Source organism: Odocoileus virginianus, chromosome 17 (assembly GCF_023699985.2).
Source record: "Odocoileus virginianus isolate 20LAN1187 ecotype Illinois chromosome 17, Ovbor_1.2, whole genome shotgun sequence".
In the NCBI taxonomy this organism is placed as follows: domain Eukaryota; kingdom Metazoa; phylum Chordata; class Mammalia; order Artiodactyla; family Cervidae; genus Odocoileus; species Odocoileus virginianus.
The window spans coordinates 44,884,649-44,901,519 of record NC_069690.1 but is presented as its reverse complement, the minus strand read 5'-3'; the positions used below and the strand labels follow the sequence as shown (position 1 = coordinate 44,901,519).

Sequence of the window (16,871 nt, the reverse complement as noted above, 5' to 3'; positions counted from 1 at the left end):
CCCTCCCAAGGTGGCCAGCCCGTGCGGAAGGACAGGGTCCTCCCAGGGGTTGGAGTCGACTCTCCAGGCTCTGTGCTTGCTCCCCTGCCCACCTTCTCGCAACAGCCCCGCACATGGGTGACCCGGAGCTCCCAGAAGCCAGGCCGGCCTGTCCCCAGGCGGTCGAGCCTCGGGCGGGAGTCTCTGCTCCTGCCTGACTCCGCTTGTCTTTCCAGGGCAGCAGCAGCGGAGGCGGCAGTGGGCACAGCAGCAGCCTCCTGAGCAACGCCCGCTCCTGGGGGGTGCAGATTCTCCACGTGGACGGTACCCTTCCTGCCCGGGGCCGCAGAGGGGAGGGTTGGCAACTTTGCCTGGGAACCTGGGCTGTGAGACGGGTCCGAGTCGTGTACTGGCTGAAGCCGGATGTACTCAGTCACTTAACTGTGTTGGTCCGCAGAGGTGGAGAGCAGCCGCAGCAATAGCAGAGCGCAGGTGCTGGGAAGGGCTGTTTCCTTTAACCCCGGTGCCAGCTCTCCTCAGCAGGATTGAATAAGAGCCGATCCTAATATCCATTACCCCTTATCAGGTATTTGCTCTGTGCTAGGAAGCACCTCACTTAATTCTCATCACAGTCTCTGCCCATTGTACAGATGAGGAAGTTGAGCCTCAGGGAATAGATTGAGTAAATGACCCATAGTCTCACCAGGCCCACTTTCCCCCTTAGTTTGGCTCAACTACATTTCCTGTTCTTTCTTTCCTCTAGGGTTTGCCACACGTAACCACCTGTGTGCTGGCTGTAATACATTTACATGAGAGTAGCTGTTTTGAGTCTGCTGGCAGCGGTCAGCCCTCCCACCCAGCTCCACTTTGAGTCTGGCGTTTTCTTTGACGCATTAAAGGGAGCAGGTCTAGATCCAGCCTGAGATCTGCCGGAGGGCAGGGAGCTGCGCCAGGGCAGGTCCTGGTCTGGGATGGTGGGAGGTTCCATCGTCTCTGGAAAACCAGCCATTTCTGACTTGATCTAATTTCCTGCCTTTCTATGTATAGAGAAGCTCCAGCATGTATAGCTCCTGCTGGGTCTCCCACCTAAGGATATAACTGAGTAAATGCCATGGCTTGGTCTCCCCCACAAAACTGCCCCTCAGTAGCACCTTAAAGCCCTTTATGGGTCATCAGGCACCTCCTGCTCAAGACTTGTATTCAGTGCTTCAAAGGAGCATGCAGCCAGCATAGGTACTGTTCCAGGGATAGAGGACCCTGCGCTCTCTTTTATTATCAGCGGGTGCAGAGATGACATATAGCCAGAAGGTGGCAGGCAAGGCTGGTGTGATCCAGTGAGCCAGGCCAGGTGGGACCTTCAGTCCCCCAGCCCCAGGACAGGGCTGTGCTGGGGAAACGAGAAGAGGAAGCCTTCGGCCACAGCCCTCTGTTTCCTCCCCAGAAATGCTGATACGGGTGCAGCAACTGTCTCTTGATGCTCCACGTGTGAAGAAACAAGGGCTGAAGAAGCCAGAGGTAGGTCATCCCCTCCCAAACTGAAAGGAAATGGGAAAGTCTGTGACAGCACTGGCAAATCCATGACCTGCCCCAGCCACCACCTCCTGGCCTTGCTGGGAAAGGTGAGAGGAACATAGCCTCTCAGCTCAGCCCTGGTGCCCACAGCCCTGTGTGGGGCCAAGGACTGCCTGCAGGTCTTCATGGCCTGCTGGCCAGGCTGCCATTCTGGGGATAGTTCTTGGCCTGGAAACGAGCCTGCCGATTGCATGGGTGGTGGCAGGGGGGTGGTGGCGTTTGAAATAGCTGCTATATTCCAAATTCTTGTTTGGCTTTTCCTTCTTTTGCTGGGGTTAGAACTGTGTACCACCTCAAGAGAGCCCAGGCTGATTTAAAGCCGTAGGGTCTTCACCCAGCCCTGAATTCAAGGAAGAATCAGGCCCTACAAGTCCGTCCAGGGCCTGGCACCCAGGAGAGGGACCACATCCAAACCAGGTGGAACACTCAGCCTCACCATGCCTCATCCCACCCCCTCTGGTCTGGGCATCTTTAAGGTTTTACTGTAATGTATACAAGGCTTCTCTGATGGCACAAGCATTAAAGAATCAGTCTGCAATGCAAGAGACCTGAGTTCAATCCATGGGTTGGGAAGATCCCCTGGAGGAGGAAATGGCAACCCTCTGCAGTATCCTTGCCTGAGAAATCCCATAGACAGAGGAGCCCAGCAGGCTACAGTCCATGGGGTCGCATATATTGAAAGTCTCTTTCCCCTCTGAATTCTGCTTCCCAACCACCAAGCTCCCTCCCTGAGGTCAACAGTGCTCAAATGTCCTTCCAGGACTCCCAAGCATCTACAAGCAAATACATCGAAATTCCCCCCTTTTACACAAATGTGTGGTATTATTACTTTGCTTTGTACGCTTAATAATCTCTTTTGTAGCTACTTGGGACTCTTTTGGGGCAAGTTTTGGGTGCAGTCTGCTGATGGGGGAGGGCCTGTTGAAGGCTTCTTTGGGCTGTATTGGCCCTGGTGGTGTGGCCTGGAAGAGAATCTGGAATCCCCTTGGGCCCAGAGGCCCAGACAGTTATGTAGCCACTGGATCTCTCATTCTATCCACACCCTCCCAACTCTTTAGCTGATTTTTTAAAAATTGTTTCATTTGGTTTGTAACATTAGCTTTGTTTGACCTTGGCCTGAAAGCCAGTTTTGACAAACACAGTCAGGGTGTGTAAGATAGGGTACTGAAAACCAAAAGGCACTGTCTTCACCCTCATCCTGTCGGCTGCCCTGGAATGCCAGCACGCCCAGAATACATGGGCTGCCGTCAGTGAGCCCCTCCCCTGCGTCAGGTGTGTCCCCTGCTGCAGTTTCATCTGTGCCACATCCGAGGTGTTAGGTGGGAACCCCGAACATCATGGGCGGCACGGTCCCCCCCACGGTGGTGGGGGGTGCTCCCCAGCCCTCGCTTGCTCTTTGTTCTGCCCTGCATTCCCTTCACAAAGTCAGGGCCCTTGAGATTCACGCACAGAGCTCACCACACAGGGAGCATGGTGCTCAGGTCTGCTCCAGCTCAGGGTCCAGCCGTGGGCAGAAAGCTAAAGTGGGGCAGAAAGCTAAAGCAGAGCAGCAGCTCGAATCTCCGGGCCCAGTTCCTCGACCCCCCAGCTCCCTCACATCCTTAACCTATTTTTCCTTTCCATTCAGGGAACATGTCCAGCAGAGTCAAGAACACGGAAAGGTCAGTGCAAGAGCTCTTCCTCATTTAATTGCCATCCCTCCCTCCCTAAATGATTCCCCACGACTCCCTCTGTGGCAGCATCTGCTCACTTTTCTGCAGCAGGAAGCAAGTCCAGGTTGTGGACAGCCTCATCCTGTTGCCAGGCTCTGCCTGTTGCCAGAGCTTCAGAGAGGAGGGCGGTGGGAGAGGGACGTCTGTGAGCAAGTCCAGGGCTGCTGGGCCGGGCCTTCTCTGTAGAGCCAAGGCCTCCTGCAGTCGCTCTGGCTCCTGCAGCCTCTGGCTGTTCCTGGGCGTCGATGGAAGTTCAGCATCCTTTGCTTTCTGATTCAGAAGCAGTTTGGGGTGGGCAGTTTGACAGCTGCCTACTACTTTCAGAAATGCCAAACTCCCTGAAATTGACAAAAAGGCAGATTGACGGGCCCAGCTCCTGGCTCTTCTTGGACAGCAAGGGAGTTTCTCCCCCTGGATATTTCTCCCAAAGATGCTCTGTCGGTGGCATTTATTCGTGCACAAGTGGGAACTAATAAGGAAAGTCACTTGGCACCTCTCACACTTGCAAATCAAGGAAGTCTGTAGGAGAATTGATTTTAATCACTGTGTCAGTTAATTAGGAAGACGAGGAGTCACCCCAAAAAAGTAATTAAGGAAGAAAGGCTTGAGCACTGGGAGCTGAGAAGCGCCAGCTTCTTGGGGATTTGGTGGCAGCTAGCTGTGCCCAGCCTTTCGGTGCCTCAACTGCCCCTTTGATAGGACTTCTGATCATCGTGGGAGGGCAGAAGGGGTTTATAATGCCTCAGAGAATCTATAAACCGTGCAGATAGCCAGCTAGTAGGGGACAAATCTTTTGATTAACTGACTCCAAATCTGTGTTCCCAGCACCCCTTTGCCCTATTTTTTTCAAGAACCAGATTTCACTTTTGGTGTGTTTTTTTTTAACTGTCCTTCTGCCAAGACCTTGAAACACTCTTCAGTTCTCCTCCTTGCTGTTCTTCCCCTCCAAAACCCCAGGCTCCTCGTGGAGAATTCTGTCTGAGAACCATCCTCAGGCCCCCTTGGGATTCTGAGACACCAGGAGTTAAGGTCTGGGAAGGAGCTAAGGCTCTTAGCAGAAACCAGCAGGGGCCGGGTTTCTGCTACCCGGCCAGGTTCCTGACTCTCAAAGTTGACAGCCTTTAGCACCCATATGCAGGAGGCTGAGGGTGGGTGCATTTAGGACCCTGGGGCACCCTGTAGCCTCTCCCCCCAAGGGTGGTAGAGGTTAGAGGAGATGGGAGCAGGGGCCTCACTCAGCCAAAGGAAAGGCACACCTTGGGGCCATGAGGGCTCTCGCTCTGAGAGCCTCTTGGGCTTTGGCAGAGCCTCATCTCTCTGAGCATTTCCTGAGCTCAGGCTCTGCACCAGGGCAGACAGATGGCTGACGGGCGCGCTCTTCCTTCCAGTGGCCAGACTGAAGGCACCGTTCCTCAAAGTCGAAGATGAGAGCAGGTGAGTGGACCGCCAGACCTACATGGAGGAGAGGTACTCAGGGGCCCCTGGCTGCCATGGGGAGGTCTCATATAGATCAGAGGAGCCATGCCCAGCTGGCACTCCTCTTGGTCATGAGTCCAGAGGTTGTTAATCCTGTGTGTGAATTCCTTCCTTATTTTTTAAAAAATTTATTCATTTGGCTGTGCCAGGTCTTAGTTGCAGCATGTGGGATCCAGTCCCCTGACCAGGGATCGAACCCCAGACCCCCTGCACTGAGAGCTCAGAGTCTTAGCCACTGGACCACCAAGGAAGTCCCTGAATTCCTTCCTTTCAAAGCTCTGCTTTTTTGAGTCTGTGATGTTGCATCCAGGTTGTTTGACTCCCCATTTCCCCCATGTGTACGCTGACAATACCAAATCATTGCTGGTATTAGTGCTGGTACAGTCTTTGCTAAAGTGAGGGTCTCTGCGGTGCTATTGGGGTTCCCTTGTCAGACCACGTTGTATCAACACTTGACCAAGCCTTTCCATTTGCTGTGTAAAACCCTTTCCTGGTATGTGTTATCTCCTCATAGCCGTGGCTAAAACTGCCATGAGAAGAGTCCATCCTCTTCCCAGCGGGGAAACTGAGGTCAGAGACATTAAGGGACATGAACACAGCCACTTCGCTAGTGACTCTTAGTCTGAGGCTAGAGTCCACATCCAGCCTGGGACCCTCTCCCCTCTGCCCCGTCTGTCCCCGTGAGGGCCCTTTCTTACCTACAGCAGGAGGGTCACATCAATGATAACCTGACGAGCTGTTAGCCACCTGGGTTGTCCCTGACTCTTCGGTAAGTACCGGAAAATCTAGAATTAACCCCAGAAGTTTTTTCAAAGCCCATGTGTCCCCAGCAGAAACTCCTGGGCCAGAATGCTCTGTGTCCCTCAGCTTTGGGCTGGCTACCGACAGACCCAGCCCCAGGAGCCTGGCAGGTCTGCCCATCCTTCACATGACGGCGGCACATAGGACAGAGTTGGCGCTGGTGGCCCAAAAGCCAGTAGAAAGAGTCCAGGGCTGGAAGGAGGCCTTCTCCTCTCCCCTTCCAGGCGGGTGGGGTGGAGGGGCATGTCCTTCACAGTCCGCCCTTCACAACCAGCTGAGTACAAGTAGCCACGACTGGGATGCTGTGGCTGAGACACCACCAGGGCCTTAGTATCTCCGCACATGGAGCTGAGCTTTCTCTCGATCCTTCTTTACGTGCTGTCCTAAAGCAGGCGCTCTTCAAAGCCCAACTTAGCCGCACCAGCCTCAACTTTTCAACCTCCTCAGCAGAAACAAAATAACATGGAGGAGGGCGAAAGGCGGGGTGCCAGGGCTGTGAGGGGCGTCTGCTTCTCCTTCAGGATCCAAGAAGACTTTTTATTTTGGCTGTGCCATGCACCCTGTGGGATCTTAGTTCCCCAACCAGGAGTCAAACCTGGGCCCCCTGCAGTGGAAGCTCAGAGTCCTAGCCACTGGACTGCCAGGTAAGTCCCCAAGAAGACTCATTGGTTAATTTACTCCTGAGGCCGCAGGGTCTCAATATGCCTCTGGCACCCAGGGCCTGCTTTCCCCTGGAGCACTGTCCACTGCACCCCAACATGGTGTGGTCAGGGGCTGCCGAGTACCCACAGATCATCATGCCCGGCTCCAAAATTCTCCTGAATGTGAGCCATTTAAGGCAAATGACTCAGAGTATGTCTGACTGCCCAGAACCTTCACTGCACCTCTCTTTTCCATTCAGAGCACCACCCCTCAGATAGTACAAACACCCAGCCCATTGCAAAAATATTCCTCTTCATGGAACAGGAAGATCACTGATCTGGTCTTGCGTTTAGATTCTGCCAGGCTAGAGTTCTCAGAGGTCACTTGAGGGTCGAGAAACAAAATGGAAAGGTGGGAGGAACTAGATCAGGAGTTGGGAGACATGGCTTCCCATCTGGACTTGGCCGCATGTAGGTCATGAGCCCTCGGGCAAGCCACAGAACCTTTAGGGCTTCGTCTCCTCTTTTATGATATAAAACATGAAAACACTGTTGTTCTGCTCAGCTCAGAGGTTGCAGGATATGGGGGAGGCAGTGGTTGTAGACAGGCTTGGAAAGTGGACAGTAAGAGTGTTAATTTAAAATATTAATCTAACCCGGTAAGGCAGATAAGAATGTTGTTCTAGTATTTAAAAGCTGGGCAAGTGAGGGACTTCCCTGGTGGTCCAGTGGTTGAGATTCTGAGCTTCTAATACAGTGGGCATGAGTTTGATCCCTGGTCAGGGAACTAAGATCCCACATGCTGTGCAACATGGCCCAAAAAAGATGGGCAGGTGAGAGTCTGCTTTATCAAGATGGGAATTCTCAGGAGTTGGGCTGGCCTCTCTTCCTCACCTTTTCCCTTCCCCACTGGAGTCAAAATGGAAGTTTTGTGTGTTTCAGGAAGTTTCGTCCTTTCCACCTTCAGTTTAAATCCTTTCCTGAAATTTCTTTTCTGGGACCCAAAGCCACCAGTCCTTTTGAGGCCCTGATGACTCCGAGCAGCTCGCACCATACCAGGTAGGTCTTTCTGGTTCCTGAGTACAAGGGCTGGCTCCAGACCAAAGTCCTCCCCCCTGGGGGCCTGCTGGTCAGACTGGGGAATGGCCATGTGTTAGCTCCTTAGGCAAAGTCTATTCTGGGAACTTAGCCCAGAGAAGAGGGACACCGGGAGTGTTCATCCGTTTTATCTGGTGTTCTCCATCCGTACTGAAGAACTTGACTTGTGTCCAGAGGGCACGAGGCTGGTTTCTGAACCTCGGATTATAGACCTCCTTTCTTAAGAGTCTCCTTGTGAAAGTGAGGTCGCTCAGTCATGTCTGACTCTTTGCAACCCCATGGACTGTAGCTTAAGGGAGTCTCCCTGAGGGCCCGTTAAAAATGCAGGTTCCTGGACTCCACCCCTGCAGAATCACAGTCTCTGGTGATGAGACTGAGCTCCGTGTTCCCAGGCTCCCCATGTGGTTTCAATGCACGTCCAAATCTGAGGCCTTTGAAGCTAAACATAGCAGGCAGAGGGTCTGGGGGACCTGCCACACTATGTGGCCTGAAATGACTTGTAGGCTGCTTTTTAATCCTACTCTGCAGATAGGTGAGTTTGACCCTTCATTGACCAACGTGCAGAAAGCATGCGGTTCAGAGGATGACCTGGACCCTTTCCCAGACTTTTCTAACTTATGGGCCCAGAGAATAGAGGGCAGATGCCCAGCCCAAGGGTCTCCAGTACCAGGGAGGACCTGTGGTTTCCACCAGCAGACAGGGGCTAAGGGGTCAGGAAATAGTGCGAATGGGAGGAAAAACAGAAAGGGACTGTCGCAGTAGATAGCGGAGGAAGACGAGAACAAGCCAGGGTGAAGTCCAGGGGCCCTTCATCCCTTTCCCAGAAGATACAAGGGACACAAGAGGGGCAGCCTGGAGGCTGCCTGGGCTGGGGCTGCAGGGGGTGCTTGGCCTGGGAAGGCCTGGGGATGGCACAGGAGCTGATAAAGGGAAGATGAAGGGTTTACAGTGAAACGTCTGTATTCTGTGCCCATCCTCCAACCTCTAGACCATGAGTCTCTCCAGAGAGCGTTTATGGACAGTACATCGTGTACCCTTTGTTCTCTCTTCTCACAAAGAGTAGCAAGATATTCACTGTGCTGGATCTTGCTTTTTTTCCCAGTGAATATTTCTTAATTTCCTATTAGTACCTGAAGAGCATCTTCATTCCCTTTAATGACTGCAGGGTATTCCATGGTATGGATTTGCCGTATTTTATTTAACATATGTGTGGATGATTTCCAGTCTTTTGTGGTGAATAGTCTTGTTCAGAGTAAATTTATGATTGTTCAAGTATATTTGCAGGACAAATTCCTAAAAGTGGAAATGCCGGGTCAAAGGGTGCCTACATTTATAATTTTGAGAAGTGCAGCCAAATTGCTTTTCATGGAGGTAATGCCAGGATACACTTTCACCAGCAGTGGACCAGAGCCCATTTCCCCATCCCCATGGCTAAGATAGTGAGCTGTCAGACTTGTGACTTCAGCCAGGCTGATAGATCAAAAACCATATCTCAGTGTAATGTAATTTTCATTTTTCTCTTTATGAATGAGCTTAAGTATGTTTTCCTATGTTGGATCATTTGAATCTCTCTTTTTTAAAATCTCTTTTTGTGTGAACCTTTTTCATATCCATTGCCAGTTTTTCTATTCAGTTATTGATCACTTATTGATTTGTAAGGAGCCCTTTGCTATGTTACTAGTTTTAAATATCCTCCCCCATTTCTGGTGTGTTTTTTTGAGTTTGCTTCTATTTTCTACCATGCATATATGTTTTTTAATGGTTTGTCGTTGAACTTATCAGCTTTTTTACTGTTTCCTGGGTTGTGTGTCATGCTTAGAAAGTCCTTAGGGGAATATTTTGGACCCACTGAATTTGCTCAGTCCAATACCAGTACCCTACAGGCCTTTTAAAAATGCAGGACTGACTACAAATAATAAATGCTGGAGAGGATGTGGAGGAAAGGGAACCCTCCTACACTGTTCGTGGGAGTGGAAATTGGTGTAGCCACTGTGGAAAACAGTATGGAGTTTCCTTAAAAAATTAAAACTAGAGTTGCCATATGACCCAGCAAACCCACTCATGGGCATATATCTGGAGAAAATGCTAATTCAAAAAGATACTTGCACCCCAATGTTCATAGCAGCAATATTTACGATAGCCAAGACACGGAACCAACCTAAATGTCCATCAGCAGATAAATGGATAAAGAAGATGTGATGTATACACACACACACACACACATATATGTATACACACACAGAGTGAAATACTGCTCTGCTCAGGCATAAACAAGAATGAAACAATGCCATCTGTGGCAACATGGGTGGATTTAATAGAGATTATGAGTGAAGCAAATCAGAGAAAGAGAAATATCATATGATATCACTTATATGTGGAACATAAAAAATAATACAAATGAATTTATTTACAAAATAGACTCACAGACATAAAAAACAAATTTATGGAGAAAAAAAAAATTTATGGTTACCAAAGGGGAAAGCAGATGGAGGAGGGAATCAGTTCAGTTCAGTTCAGTCGCTCAGTCGTGTCTGACTCTTTGCGACCCCATGGACTGCAGCACGCCAGGCTTCCCTATCTATCACCCACTCGCGGAGCTTGCTCAAACTCATGTCCATTAAATCAGTGATACCATCCAACCATCTCATTCTCTGTCGTCCCCTTCTCCTCCTGCTTTCAATCTTTCCCAGCATCAGGGTCTTTTCCAATGAGTCAGTTCTTTGTATCAGGTGGTCAAAGTATTGGCGCTTCAACTTCAGCACAAGTCCTTCCAATGAATATTCAGGACTGATTTCTTTCAGGATTGACTGGTTTGATCTCCTTGCAGTCCAAGGGACTCTCAAGAGTCTTCTCCAACACCACAGTTCAAAAGCATCAATTCTTCGGCATTCAGCTATCTTTATGGTCCAACTCTCACATCCATACATGACTACTGGAAAAACCATAGCTTTGACTAGACAGATCCTTGTCAGTAAAGTAATGTCTCTGCTTTTTAATATGCTGTCCAGGTTGGTCATAGCTTTTCTTCCAAGGACCAAGTGCCTTTTAATTTCATGGCTGCAGTCACCATCTGCAGTGATTTTGGAGCCCAAGAAAATAAAGTCTGTCACTGTTTCCATTGTTTCCCCATCTATTTGCCACAAAATGATGGGACCGGATGCCATGATCTTAGTTTTCTGAATGTTGAGTTTTAAGCCAGCTTTTTCATTCTCCTCTTTCACTTTCATCAAGAGGCTCTTTAGTTCCTCTTCACTTTATGCCATAAGGGTTGTATCATCTGTGTATGTGAGGTTATTGATATTTCTCCCTGCCATCTTGATTCCAGCTTGTGCTTCATCCAGCCCAACATTTCTCATGATGTACTCTGCGTATAAGTTAAATAAGCAAGGTGACAATATACACCCTTGATATACCCCTTTCCGAATTTGGAACCAGTTTGTTGTTCCATGTCCAATTCTAGCTGTTGCTTCTTGCCCTGCATACAGGTTTCTCAGGAGGCAGGTCAGGTGGTCTGGTATTCCCATCTCTTTAAGAATTTTCCACAGTTTGTTGTGATCCACACACTCAAAGACTTTGGCGTAGTCAATGAAGCAGATGTTTTTCTGGACTTCTCTTACTTTTTCTATGATCCAACAGATGTTGGCAATTTGATCTCTGGTTTCTCTGCCTTGTCTAAATCCAGCTTGAACATCTGGAAGTTCTCAGTTCATGTACTGTTGAAGCCTAGCTTGGAGAATTTTGAGCATTTTGCTAGCATGTAAGATGAGTGCAATTGTATGGTAGTTTGAACATTCTCTGGCATTGCCTTTCTTTGGGATTGGAATGAAAACTGACTTTTTCCAGTCCTGTGGCCACTGCTGAGTTTTCCAAATTTGCTGGCATATTGAGTGCAGCACTTTCACAGCATCATCTTTTAGAATTTGAAATAGCTCAGCTGGAATTCCATCACCTCCACTAGCTTTGTTCGTAGTGATGCTTCCTAAGGCCCACTTGACTTCACACTTCAGGATGTCTGGCTCTAGATGAGTGATCACACCATCGTGGTTATCCAGGTCATTAAGATCTTTTCTGTATAGTTCTTCTGTGTGTTCTTGCCACCTCTTCTTAATATTTTCTGCTTCTTTTAGGTCCACACCGTTTCTGTCCTTTATTGTGCCCATCTTTGCGTGAAGTGTTCCCTTGGTATCTAATTTTCTTGTAGGGATCTCTAGTCTCTCCCATTCTATTGTTTTCCTCTATTTCTTTGCATTAATCATTTAGGAAGGCTTTCTTATTTTTCCTTGCTTTATCAGATAGATCTATCAGATGGAGGAAGGATAAATCAGGATTAACAGATTGGGATTAACAGATACAAACTACTATGTATAAAATAAACAAGAAGGTCCTACTGGATAGCACAGGGAAGCATATTCACTATCCTGTAATAAGCCATAATGGAAAAGAATATGAGAAAGAAAAAAATATATATAGAACTAAATCACTTTGCTGCATACCAGAAACTAACATAACACTGCAAATCAACTATACTTCAGTTAACAAATCAAAACTCATGCAGGACTGAAAGTCAAAGAGGTCAGGCTTGAGAAAGATGTGAAAGTCCTCAGGGAAGGCACAGCTGTGTGGGTCAAATGACCCTGGGTTTGGGTGTGAGCACGGAGCTGGAACATCGTCAGGGATTCTTGCCTGTGGTTTGAGGTGTGTGGGTGGGGTCAGGTTGGAGCTAAGACGGGGTACTCACAGAGAGGCCTCTCCTTCCTTGCTGCCTCTCCTGCCCCCCTTGTACGAGTGGTGCCTGCCCTGCTCTGGCCATTCTGGTCCCTCCTCCCCCACTGGCCTGGACCACAGGCCGCAGGGCCACAGTTCGCTCTAAGAGCTCCAGTGGTGACTACTTTCCCCCACCCTGTATCCTTCCCAGAGAAGCCAAGGACCAGGAGCCAAGCCGGCGATCCGCCGCCTGCACTGTGCCCAGGAGGAGGAAAGGGTACTGTGAGTGCTGCCAAGAAGCCTTCGAGGAGCTGCACAGGGTGAGCTCCTTCCCCACCATGCAGCTGTTCCCAGACGGTCTCTCCACCCTGGTGAGGCTGGGTGGTCTGCTTGTGTCCCATCCCAGCCTAGTCTAACGCCCTCTGCCTCCTCTCACCCCGAGCAGCATCTCCAGAGCCCCCAGCACCAGGACTTTGCCCTGGAAGCCCACCTGTATGCCGAAGTCGATCGGATCATTGCCCAGCTGAGCCACAGCTTTGCAGACGTGCCCTTCCAGGCCAGCCTCCCCCGGTAAGCACCGCTGTGCCACCCCACCGCAGGTGGCGGGCATGACCGCCTGCTCACCTCTCCTGCTGCTGCCCTGTGCCCTGAGGTGGAGAGGAGCCCTCGGGTTGCCAACAGCAGAGATCAGGCTGTGGTCCCTCACCTTTCTTACTTCTTCCTTCCCTTTCTTTCCTGCCATCTTCTGTTCTGTTCCTTGGGGGGGTGTCAAGGGAAAGCCTCCATTTGGGGCTTCAGCCCATCAGATCAGAACAGACCCCGACCAGAGCTCCCTTCCTAACACCACAGTTGGGGGCGCAGGGGGAGCAATTCATCTGTCGCTGCTCCTGGGATGTGTCTGGTCACGTGCCTGTCTGGCCTTCTAGAAATAGGGAGGGGAATTCCTGGGTCTTTCCTGTGTAGGTGAAGAGGAGAGGTCTTCCTGCTTCTCTAGAAGTTTACCCCAGAAAGGATGGCAGAGGATTTGGCAGAATCCCAGGGCCCTCTGAGCACCACCCCTCTTGCTGCCCACCAAGGAGCTATGGCTTCATCCCCCGCACCCCGAAGCCTCCACCTCAGGCAGCCTCACTGGGCTCGGGGTGCGCAGCCAGGACCTGTGCTGCTTTCCCTAGCCACCGAAGGGCAGCCTCCTCCATGACTGCCTTATTAAGCAGAGCAGCCTCTAACCTCTTCCTCTGGCCAGCCCCAACCACAGGTCGCAGAGCCAAGAACAGGCCTTTCACCTGGGACCCAGAATGGCAGCTCTTTTCTGCACAGTAAAGCCCAGAAGGGTAGCACCATATGGGCCTCCACTGTGCCCCCGGCCCAGGAGGACCCCCACTTGCTCTGGAGTTGAACCCTGTGACCCACTGGGTGTTTCTGTCCCCACAGGCAGCCAGGCTCCTTGACTTCCGACTGTGACCCTCTGTATCCTGAGCCTCCGCCTCCCCTCTGGCCCTCCCCTGTCAAGGCAGCGTCTCCCTGGAGGAGGAAAGGCGATCATCACCAGGCCCCAGGTGCCTCCGATCATGGTGGGACAGTGGGCGGCGTGAAGGCAGCAACAGAACCTGTGGAGGCTGGCGAGATTCCTGGACCGATAGCAAGCTACCAGCAGCTAAAGGGGTCAGCTGACAGCTTTGTGGACCCCCCAGAGACCCCAGGGTCTGGGAGCCCTGCTCACCAGGGCCTCCTAACCAGCTCTGGACTTGCTGAACTCTCCTCTGGCCCAGACCTGCCTCTTTTTGGCCACAAGCGGAAGGTTCAGTTCCCCAGTGGCAATGCCGAGAAGAGGCCGGGTGCATCCTGGCCACAAGCCTCACTCTTTATCCCGAGAGCCCCCAGCCCCTGTGGCTCCCCCAGCTCCCATGGCATCAGGACAACCAGCAGCGAGCACCTTCCCCTTCCCGGCCATGAGCCCAGGTCTCTGGCCTCCCTCCAGCCTGTGCACCACCCACAGGAAGAGACCTGCCTCTCCCTCCCAGGCAGCCCCCCAGTAGGTTGGCAGAGTGCTGGGCCACACAGGCCCCCTGGCCTGGGGGAGGAAGGCCTCCAGGATCTAAGGGCTCTGAGGATGCCGCCCCTGGCCCTGTCTCCCAGTAGGCTGAGCAGCTCCGGGCCAGCTGCCAGCCCACCTGCCCTCAGCTGCAGGCACGGAGCCCCCAGGAGGACCTGCAGAGAGCCCGGCTGCCTCTCCTCGCCACACTCTGCCAGCCAGCGGGGAGACCAGCTGCTCCCGATGGTTCTGGACCTCCCAGCTTCTTCCAGGCCCCTGACTCCCAACCCCAGCCCACCGCCAACAGAGAACTACTTCTGTGAGTCCCCACCCACCCCTGGGCATGCAGCTCTGGAGGCTGACAGCTCCCAACTCGAGGGCAAGTTATACGTCAGCTGAGGGCTGCACACCCAGCCCGGGCCGACCAGACACAGGAGGAGCCGACGCGGAGTCTGGCCCTGGACAATCACAGCTGAGCTCTAGGTGCATTAGATGGAGCCAGTCCTCCTGGCCACCAGGTCTTCCGGGCTGGGGGCTGCCCTCTCCAGCAGTGGATCGTGCGGCCGCGGCCAGCTGCTCAGGCCAGGAGGCAGGGGCAAGGTTGGCACGGGGAGGGCCCACAGAGCTTCCTGTCCCTCTGCAGGCACTTGCTCAGCCAAGAGGGTTAGTTGTCGGTGTTCCCCACCCCCACCCCAGCCTCCTCTCCCACAAGCGCATGGCTCTCCTGCTTTCCGAGATGCCTGCGTGTTGTCCCCTCCCCCAGCCCCCCACGCTGGTGCACCCAGATCCTCAGGAACATATGAAGCAGAGGAGGGGCTCGGCTGCGCCACTTCCAAAGCTCCCTCCCCGCCACACTTAGTGGGGGCCCAGCACTGACCCCTCCCCTGAGCCCAGGACGTGGCCTGAGCCCCCTCTGGGGACCCCTCTCAGCTCTTCCCTGCTGCCTCAGCTCCAGCTGCCCACCCAGAGTTCTGTTCCAGGGTCAGTTGCTCACCAGCCAACTTCTGCATCCCCCTCCTTCCCCAAGGACCTCCCCCCATTTCTTTCAGCTGAGCCATTAATCTGGAGACAGAGATGAGTTTGCTATTGATTCTTTGGCCACTTTTTTTTTTTTTATTACATCTTGTACTGTGGTTCTTCTCACCCTTCTCTGCCTCTGTGTTTGTCTCTTTAAATGTTGAAGCTACCAGAAGCCTGGTGCTATTCTGTATCTCATTTTGGAGGAAGAAAGGGAGGGGGGGGCCCTAGATGCAGGTGAGGACCTGAGTTGTTAGTTTGGAAATAGAATGACTATGTGTACAATGCTCACAGAAATCAGGTTTGGCCTTTTCATGCCATCCTGTTAAATTTCACAATTAATCTTGGTTCAGGAGATGTAAAATAAATTTATTAATAACAAATAGCAAAGAAATGGGGCTGGCATGTGATGTGTCTTGATCTGCCCTCCAGGGACCCACGCAGGCTGACAGCCCAGCAGATACAGACAGAGCGATGGGGTAGCAAGCTGGTGCCACCTGCAAGTGGGGGAGCGTGTGTGGGTGCCACCACCCTACGAGGGCCTAGCTCCAGAGGGCTTGGGAGGTGGGGGTATGCCTGTCCAGTCTGCAAGTCACTCCCTGGTCCTGCTGCCCACCTCGTAGCTGCCTGAAGGGGGCGCACTTGCCACCCACTCCCAAGGAAAACACCTTTGCACTGATGAACCAGGGCTCCAGGTCCTCCTCTCCGCCTGGAGCTCAGAGAGTAGCTTCTTTCCAGGCCCCATGGGTGCATCTCTTCTTCTGCAATACAGGGGCATGCCTCGTCCCCCACGGCCTTTCCCACGACACTGCCACTTGAGTAGGGAGCTCCCCCGCCCCTTCCTCAGACCTCTGACAGCCTCATGTGCTATTCACTCAAAGACCGACACACCAGGTCCTGACGCCCTCGTCACCGTCTGCCCAGGACCTCACATCCAACTATATGGCCTTCCCCTCCCATTTCAACAACTTGATGTGACATCTGGACATCACATTGCTGCCAGGTCAAGCCCCAGCGTTACATCTCCCTGCCTCCGGGTCTCTGTCCCAGCTTCTAGGATGTCAGCTGAGAGAGGAACCCAGGCCACCTGAGCCCAGAGCCAGGACAGCGAGGTGCTGCTTGACACAAGCCCCTCGGTGGCTCCTCCACATGGGGACTGTTCACACCTCCTTCCCCTCCCTTCGTCTCAGAGGATGCAGTGTGCCGCCGTCTGCTCTCCGGCCCACCCCACCAGCCTTGGCAGTGTCCTCCTCCGGCTCGTCACCTCTCCTTCCTTCTGCCCGAAAACTCCAGCCTGGAGAACACTTGCATTGATTCAGCAGCTTAAAGAGAGTTCCCTTCTGTTCTCTGGCTACATCCTGCGGTCTACAGCCGCTGCCTCCGTGCCTGAACCTCCTGCCCCGTCCAAACCACCGCGGTGGCTCTACCCAAAGCACTCCACCAGGATCGTCCCTCCCAAGGTCACCAGAGAACCTGATAATGACCAAAATTGGCATCCTTTTTTTCCACCTTGCTGGAACCTGGCTGCCCTGCTCCCGCTGACCTCAGGTTCCCCAGCCTCTGCCCTCTCTACCACGGGCACGGGTTCCCTCAGCAGCCCCAGCCCCCAGCCCCCCAGCCCTCACTGCCTCTCCAGATGTGAGTCTGCGCCCTTGTGCTCACCTCCCAGCTCTGGTTCTTGCAATGAATTGGTAGCTCCACCCCTGACTCCTTTCTGAGTTCCAATCTTGCACCCATGCTGGGTGAGAAGGCAGGAGATTAAGCCGCACTCAACACAAGTCCCTTCACTACCCTGGGTCTTGGTTTCCTCATCTTTAAGTGAGGGGCTCGTGTGAGATG

The 16,871-nt window shown here is 52.4% G+C and overlaps 1 protein-coding gene and 1 long non-coding RNA gene across 10 annotated transcripts in view; one reads left to right on the top strand and one right to left on the bottom strand.

Moving 5' to 3' along the window:
• The window catches only part of DBF4B (DBF4B-CDC7 kinase regulatory subunit), a 40,166-nt gene extending 24,740 nt beyond the window's left edge, over positions 1-15,426 (top strand). For all 8 annotated transcript variants that reach the window (XM_070479654.1, XM_070479650.1, XM_070479655.1 and 5 more), the window contains 8 exons: positions 216-303; positions 1,421-1,494; positions 3,179-3,212; positions 4,652-4,697; positions 7,124-7,240; positions 12,195-12,303; positions 12,429-12,553; positions 13,415-15,426. In XM_070479654.1, coding sequence (XP_070335755.1) covers positions 216-303; positions 1,421-1,494; positions 3,179-3,212; positions 4,652-4,697; positions 7,124-7,240; positions 12,195-12,303; positions 12,429-12,553; positions 13,415-14,414 — 1,593 coding nt within the window. In that variant the 3' untranslated portion in view covers positions 14,415-15,426. The remainder of the gene's footprint in view (positions 1-215; positions 304-1,420; positions 1,495-3,178; positions 3,213-4,651; positions 4,698-7,123; positions 7,241-12,194; positions 12,304-12,428; positions 12,554-13,414) is intronic.
• LOC139039144 (uncharacterized) overlaps positions 9,572-16,871 on the bottom strand; it is a 12,772-nt gene continuing 5,472 nt past the window's right edge. For both annotated transcript variants that reach the window (XR_011492371.1, XR_011492370.1), the window contains exon 2: positions 9,572-11,577. This is a non-coding gene — a long non-coding RNA (uncharacterized lncRNA). The remainder of the gene's footprint in view (positions 11,578-16,871) is intronic.